The 8,080-nt window shown below is 32.2% G+C and overlaps 1 protein-coding gene across 8 annotated transcripts; it reads left to right on the top strand.

Moving 5' to 3' along the window:
• The first annotated feature begins 5,960 nt into the window (after positions 1 to 5,960).
• Positions 5,961 to 7,421, top strand: LOC118201815 (uncharacterized). Of its 8 annotated transcripts, XR_015042362.1 has the most exons (5): positions 5,961 to 6,247; positions 6,324 to 6,863; positions 6,973 to 7,051; positions 7,152 to 7,188; positions 7,352 to 7,421. XR_015042362.1 is itself a non-coding variant. In XM_085821306.1 (3 exons), exons 1-3 carry the CDS (start codon positions 6,034 to 6,036, stop codon positions 6,808 to 6,810), a joined length of 579 nt encoding a protein of 192 aa, XP_085677432.1. In that variant the 5' UTR covers positions 5,961 to 6,033; the 3' UTR covers positions 6,811 to 7,199. The 8 variants fall into 8 exon arrangements, 3 of the variants coding, with proteins under 3 accessions (XP_085677432.1, XP_085677431.1, XP_085677430.1); XR_015042360.1 differs by having other exon boundaries at positions 6,324 to 7,051; XR_004760316.2 differs by lacking the exon at positions 7,352 to 7,421 and having other exon boundaries at positions 6,324 to 6,683; positions 6,806 to 6,863; positions 6,973 to 7,199.
• Positions 7,422 to 8,080: the final 659 nt, after the last annotated feature.

Raw genomic sequence — 8,080 nt, 5'->3', positions numbered from 1 at the left:
GATTTAGAAGTACGATTGACATTACCAAACGGCAAAGTTAAAGGCAGATAGATTTTTTCTCTGTTATTTACACTAATAAGCGGGAGGGCAAGAACGCCTTTCTAATTGTTATTTGAAATTAAATTTTACAATTTACTTTACTTTTGCTTTTAATTTACTTTCTACAGCATTCAGTACGTGAAACCGTCAATAATAATATAATAATGATAATAAAAATGGTATCACACAACTAAAAGTATATACTACTTCGTAAATTTCGATAAATTAATTACTGAAAATATTAAGCATATCAATGGCAGCGTTGGACCTAATAGTTTTAAGTTGCATTTCAACATTTGAAAGAACGCGAATTACATTGCTATTTTCACCACACAAACGAATGGAATATTTCAGAAAAGAATTCTCCCCCGTTATTACAATATTTCAATAATTTTCGCAAATTAAAAAATTTATTTAATACGTTTTAATAATAAATGAAGCGATTTTCACTCATATAATCCCTTTGTACGTTACTATCTTTCATTTCAGAACCACTGCATAACTTTTCTAAGACATAAATAGCTTCCGTTAATATATGTTCCCATACATTATATTTATTTTTTTTATATTTTTGTCTTAAATAAATTAATGATAGATAGATAAAAAAATTGATACTGCTTAATTTATAAGCAGCGTAAAAACTGGAAATCTGAGGTCATTAATTTCCGAGGCATTAACAGTTTTTCAAGATGCAAATAAAGCAGATAACAATAATCATAAATATTAATGCTCCTAAAATATATCCGCATTTCCTAACTGATTTTTGCTTTTTGATCCACCACAAACCTATTTTCATTAAATGAAGTTTTGCGCATTTCTCTGCAAAGTACGCAAAACTTGTTTCATACAACTTTATTTTAACTAAACGTTATACTTGTTTAGGAAAGTATAAAACAAGTATTTATGTGTACTACTTTTAAAATCCATGTGACAGAGTGTGAGTTCTCATCTTGAAATATACGTTGTGTCGATGAGCTTAACTACAAATTATTAAACATTTCTGGCAAAATGCCAAAAATTAAAAACAAAATTTTTTAAACACGTCCTGCGCTCTATCTGCAGGATCTATCAATCAATCAATCGACACGACAATCGAAAATCAATCGACTTGAATGGAGCTCACCAACATGTAAAAAGCCGTTCTATTAATATGCAAGATATGAGAAAGAAGTTTGAAGACATTATGAAAGAAGCAGAGTTTTGAATATACAATTCTTGTATATTCACAAAAATACAAATATACAAATTTTTGTGTATAAAATAAATGGGACATAGAAACTAAATTTGAAAAATAGAAGAAAATAAAAACAAGAAAATATTGATGAGTTATGTGAGGATAACAGGCTTGAAAATTCCGAAATGTCTTTTAAAGTAACAGTTTTTTATGCTGCTCTCGACATTTTAAATACTCAGTTAAAATACAGAATGACTGGAATAACAAAAATCGCAATGATGTTTTCATTTTTGGAACTTAAATTTCCGTATTTGTCATTGTTAACAAATACGGAAATTATTAATAACTAGCGGGCAAGCCCGCTTTTAATTGTTGACGTGTATAAGAGTTCCTATGTTAAATATCACCGTTATGCCATAGTTGGACCGAACTACCAGGGTTCAGCGGTTTTGCGCGGGTTCCCCCTGCTTTATTCCCGTGCGCATCCAGAAGATACTGCATACACGTCACACATGCGTAAAATCACGAAAACACCTAAGCAGGCAGCCCGCTCGCCGGGATTCGAACTTTGGACCGAACTACCTGTGTTCAGCGGATTTGCGCGCGCTTTATTCACTTGTGCATCCAGAAGATACTGCATTCCCAATACACATGCGGAAAATCACTGAAACACATATAGAGTCAGCCTGTTGGCCGGGATTCAAAAGTTGGACCGAACTACCAGCGTTTAACGGTTTTGACCGGGTTACGCCTGCTTTATTCACGTATTCACCCAGAAGATACTCCGCACACAATACACATGCGTAAAATCACGAAAACACCCATGCAGCCAACCCGCTAGCCGGTATTCGTAAGTTGGACCGAATAACCAGCGTTCAACGGTTTTTCGCGGGATTCATCCGCTTTATTCACCTATGCATCCAGAAGATACTGCATACACGGTACACATACGTAAAATCACCCAAACACCCATGGACCCAGTCTGTTTTCCGGGATTCGAAAGTTGGACCGAACTACCAGCGTTAAACGGTTTTGCGCGAGCTGCACCCGCTTTATTCACGCATGCATCCAGAAGATACTGCAAACATCATACACATGCGGAAAATCAAGAAAACACGCATTCAGCCAGCCCGTTAGCCGGGATTTGAACGTTGGACCGAATTACCAGTGTTCAGCGGTATAAGCGGGCTGTGCCCGCTTTATTCACATATGCATCCACAACATACTTCATAAACGTTACACATGCAGAAAATCACGAATATTTGTCATTGTTAACAAATACGGAAATTATTAATAATGTTTCAAAAATACAGAAAAAAATATAAAGAAGACTTTGCTAATGTACTGGAAGTACAACTTTTATTATTTATAAATACTTTCAGAACAGATATCCAAAATTTGAAATCCGTTAAGGATTTAGCTAAATTAGCAATGGTAAAATACTATGACATGACAAGCAGTTAATCGGGAGTGCAATTAACTTATATTGTATTTATCATTCATTATCTGTAACCAAAGCCACGAGCGAGAGGTCATTTTCAATAATAAAAACATATTTAAGAAACACTATGATACAAGATCGGTTGTTAAACCTATCACTATTGAGCGTTGAAGTTGACATGGCTGTGAAAATGGACGTCCAGGTATTGATAAATAATTTTGCGGAAATGAAGGTTAGGAGACGCAAATTTTAATAAAAAAGATTTTTGTCTTTATGATGAATTTCGGTCACCAGTGTTATAATTACACTTATTGAGGGGGGGGGGAATTAGAGAAGAACAGCAGTACGGGCTGAGGGAAAATTAAAAAGAAACAGGAAAAATCTTTAGCATTCATGTTTTTTTATAAAAATGTATTCAAGTAATTAAGTGTACCAAAAGGATTTTTAAAAGGACAGCAAAAATATTACATATTTTCTACTAAAATTGTATATTCAAATAGTTTTCTTTATGAAGTTTATGATAAATATGTTTTATATTTAACAAATGTACTTGTATATTATTGCATAAATTATGTTCGTAAGTTGAGTAAAATCACAGAGTACTATCTATTGATGTAATATTTTTTCTGTAAGTTTATCAATTATCTTGTCTGTCAATATCAATTATCTATCACTCACACGCACGCACACAAAAAGTCTTAAATTACAGAATTAAAATCATCTGACGTCAAATACCCAGACTAAAGCAAATTTGCATTTCACCAGTTAGCAAAGGGGAAATATTTTCCTTTTTATTCTTTCTTCATATTACATAACTTTCAAATGGTTCCCTGAGAACGTGCTTTTATTTTTTAACAATTAATCCAGATGTGATAAAAATCATGAAAACATTGGCTCCAGGAATCCTTGATTTTTTTTTTTTTACTTTTCACGTTTTTTTTCTTTAGTTTAATTTTTATTTTTAAGCACATTAAATTTATTGGTTTAGGGACCCAGGAAATTATTTTGCATACGGGACCAAGAATTCTAGTTACACCACTGTCTATAATGTATATATGCGTAGCTAGTATATGTGTAATGAGATGAACTACAAGTGCTCACACACTTTACCGCCAGGCCGCTGCTGAACCCTTCATTAATTAATGACATAATCACACAAAGCCACGCATTTACACACAATTCGTGAACATAACAAGCAACCAGCGCATTAGCGGGATTCGAACTTCGGACAGAACTACCAGTGCTCACACACTTTACCGCCAGGCCGCTGCTGAAATCTTCATTAATTAATTACATAATCACACAAAGCCACGCATTTACACACAACTCGTGAACATAACAACCAACCCAATTATTCTACACTTATATAATAATTATATAATTATTCACATTATTTAAGTGATATGATTCATTAGTGTAATTGTACTGGCTCGTATACACACGAGGAAAACCACGAAATTTCCAATGCAGCCAGGGCAATATGAAAGACAAAAAAATGTAACAAATAACCAACAATTAAAGGTTACCAATAATAGTGTACAACAGAGATGTATACCTCTCGCCAACTGAAAACAATTGTTAAATTCAATGGAAATGAATTTTCAAAATCAACAGACATGCGGTCTTTAAATTTTGTACATCCGAATTGTCTTCTCTCTTAAGCAGCAATATGACAAAACATTTAAAAGAAGAGCATATCTTTAGAATTTCCGATAGACAGTCTTGCGCCGAACAGTGTTGCCATTGCTCGCTTAGAAATTGTCGAGTTTCTTAATCAAAAACACATAAATGCTTTACAAAATGTTAAATAGTTAATAAAACAAATTACAAATTTGAGCTTTCAGATGCCCATATTCGGGTGGTGACGTACATATTCAAAATTTCATAGCTGTAGGTACCGTTGTTTTATCACAGTATCTGCATAAATGTTATGTACGTTAAACATACGTATATTTATGCTGATTCTTTATTATTAAATATCTTTAAATATAACACACAGCGATAATATTCGGTAGAAACAGTTCAACGCAAAATGCGAAAACGAAATTAATAGCCCTTCTGGGCTAACGCGCTTTGGGATAAAAACGCAAAAATAGAACATAACAGCTTTCATTGTCAGTGCTTAAAAAAAAAAAAAAAAAAAAAAAAAAAAAATCGATAGGCCTTATTTAATTTAATAAAATCGAAAAGTTGAGCAAGTTGCATATTTTTGAGAGGATAAATATGCCACGAAACCTTCAAAATCATTTTTTAGTTCATCACGCACGCATATCTGCACACAAAAATAACAATACCTATTATTCTTCTGCATCTCTGTTTAAAAATGTTTTAAAAAAACATATGTACCGAAAAACATTTATTTGTAAAGTAAAATATTTTTTTTTTCCGAAAATATTTTAAATAAATTTAAAAAAGAAGATTTTTCGCGATCATATTTTGCCGCGGTTAAGCCCGTGCAGCTGTCTGTCTGGTACTGATTACTTACGTGAAAACGTGGTTTGGACTTTGCCAAAGCTAAGTTTACTTTTAATCTATTTTCATCCATTACATTTTTTAATATTATTTTTCACTTGAAATTTGTTTTAATACTTTGTTTTCATAGATACATATCATTACTATTATTTTTATTTTCCTTTTTTTTTTTTTTTTTTTTTTTTGTGTAACAGTACTTTCTAGTTTGAACTTTTCACTTCTCTATCTTCCTATAATGAACTAATATTGTTTAATTAAACTTATAATTACTTTTCATCTTTATTAAACTTTTTTATTTCTGATAATTTTGACTTTTGCATAATTGCCAAGTTTCTGAAATTTCTAACAATAAATTTCATTAAACTATTTCTGTCACTGTACTGACTTTTTTGAATATGGCTTCTTTGCATGAAAAACTGAAATATTTCTGTTTAATTACTGACATGCATTTAATTAATACAGAGGCAGCTGCACTCGAGTTTGCCACCGATGCTGGACTTCTTCCCAGAGAGGATGAGGCACCACCTTGCCCCAAGTGCCAGGCACCAATGAGAAGCAACAAGAGAAAGGAATCAAAGCTGGGATGGCGTTGGGTCTGCAGCCTGAGAAATCGCAACAACTGCTCTGGCATGATTAACCCCATTGAAAACACCTTTTTTGAAGGTACAAAAATCCCAATAAGGGAAGCTTTAGTCATAACTGTGTACTTTGTTCTAGATCACAGTTTTAGCTACATAAATCAGCAGCTAAAGCTATGGAGGGAAAAGCAAAAATTACCAGTAATTGCAAATGAGACTTGTTGACTTTTTATCATATTGTCCTGAGGTATGCGAAATGAAAATCTATATTAATTGATGAAACATTTTTGACCCGCCGCAAGTACAACCGCGGCAGGGTAACCAAAAATATGACCATCGTAGTTTTAGGCATCTACTGTCGAGAAGACAAAGAAGGATTATTTTTCAAGGTTAAAGGAAAAAGCAAAAGGCATTTGTGGCCTTACATTAAACGTCATGTTCACCCAGAAACCACCTTCATATACACTGACTCTGCTCCACAATATAAAAGGATAGAAAATTTATTTCCGGCAGCAACACATAAAACTACCAATCACAAGAAAGGTAAATATGTGTCTTTTTTTTTAATGAGTGACATTTTGTTTTTCATCCTTAACATTCATTAATCCTTTATTTACAGGCGTATTCGTAGATCCCGATGATAAACAGAACACTATAAATGATCTTGAGGGTGAAAACAAACTTTTTAAGAGGTCTATAAAGAGCAAGAGAACAGATGATATTTGCACGCAGTACATGGCTGTACATTATTACAGGCGGTTCCGCTTGAAGCCCTTTACTTATGATGGAGAAAGACTTGCTCAGTTTCTACAGGACATTAAAGCTGTGTATCCAGGCCATGGAAAAGTCGGCCTTGAACTTAAAATGTTGGACGAACCAACATCAGAAAGCGAAGGAATTGAGGACCTGATGCCTCCAAAGAAATCAGCCCGACAAGATGATGATATACCATTCATTCAGGAAGATGATGATAAATGGGGTAAAACCAACAAATATAACTTTATTTTTGACATAATTTATTTATTTACATATATATACATACAAAAATTGCATTTAAATATTAAATTACATACCATTATAATCTATGTGCTTATTTTTCAGAGTAAGGGAACACAGACCAAGTTTTAAAACTGGAATAAATGATAAGAAAAGCATACAAGTAAATTGTTTACTATAATTTGTGTAAATGTTCAGATGGTCCACAAATTTTGATTTAATACCTTTTTGTTTTTCACTACATGAAATTGTTATTTTTTATTTCCTTTTAGAATTCAACCAAAAAACAGAGCCCAGAAAACAAAAGGATGGAAATGTTGCGAAAATGTTGCATATCTTTTACAGAAAGAGGTAAATGTGTATTTCAGTTATTCTCAACTTTTATTTTGACGTGAGAGCTATTCTTTATATATTTTGTTATTCCTTCATTAAAATAAACTTTCTTTCACAGCTGCAGATCCAAAATGTCATGAAATACTATGACAGAGGTAAGACAAAATTTTAACCATTCACAGCTTATGTTTCAAATTAGTGCTTCACTTTATTTTAATACTACTTCTTCAGTAAAAGCAACTGTAAAATTTATTTAGTTATTATTAGTATAAGTTTACCTACTTATTTTTCAGTAAAAAAAACTTTATTGCAAATTAGGTAATCCAAAAAAATAAATAAAAGAAAGAAGAAAATTAATTTTGACAGATAAATTGACAAACATAGAGGTGAGTTGATTAATTTAGAGGTTTCCAGCCTACTTCTTACCAGAAAACATTTTATTGTTAAGGATAATTTATCACCCCTTTCAGGTAAAGAATATTGCAGAAATGAGAAATGAATCATGGAAAGAAATGAATCTTCAGTCAGAAAATATACAGGTGAATTCATTACTTTTAATGTTTCCAGCCTGTTTATTTTAATTATGTATTTTCATACTACGTTTATTATTTTAATTTTACCGTTTATTTATTATTTTAAATATAAGGATTCAATCTTACATTATTAACTTCTTAAACTTGCCACCCTTTTGTGGTAATTCTGTATTTTTGTACTATGTTCAATTATTATTTTCTAGTTAAAAAGAGTATGTAGTTAACAAAAGATTAAAACTAAACAACAGAAAGAACACTTAGAAAAAATATTAAAACATTTAATAAAAGTGTTTATATATACGCTAACTTATGTTTTCATTATCGTAACCTTGTTTAGTTATCTTTTATTATGAATATGCATAATATGGATATTTTGTTTAGGGACTTCAAAAATAACATTTTGCTGCCACTTAGACGAGGGAAGAAGCAAATGGAGAAATCAACTCGGATGACAAACCCAGTGCCTGGGGGTATAGCCAGGTTTTTCTTTCAAGAAACACATCCGAGTTGAAAC

The sequence above is a fragment of the Stegodyphus dumicola genome, chromosome 7, assembly GCF_044657685.1.
Source record: "Stegodyphus dumicola isolate Sdum_Otavi_A_Nest chromosome 7, ASM4465768v1".
Lineage (NCBI taxonomy): Eukaryota > Metazoa > Arthropoda > Arachnida > Araneae > Eresidae > Stegodyphus > Stegodyphus dumicola.
This window is presented reverse-complemented; position numbering and strand designations above follow the sequence as displayed.

Coding starts and splice junctions, on each gene's coding strand:
- LOC118201815 (XM_085821305.1), top strand. CDS start 6,034: ATGACCATCGTAGTTTTAGGCATCTACTGTCGAGAAGACAAAGAAGGA. Junction 6,248..6,323: donor AACTACCAATCACAAGAAAG/GTAAATATGTGT, acceptor CTTTATTTACAG/GCGTATTCGTAGATCCCGAT.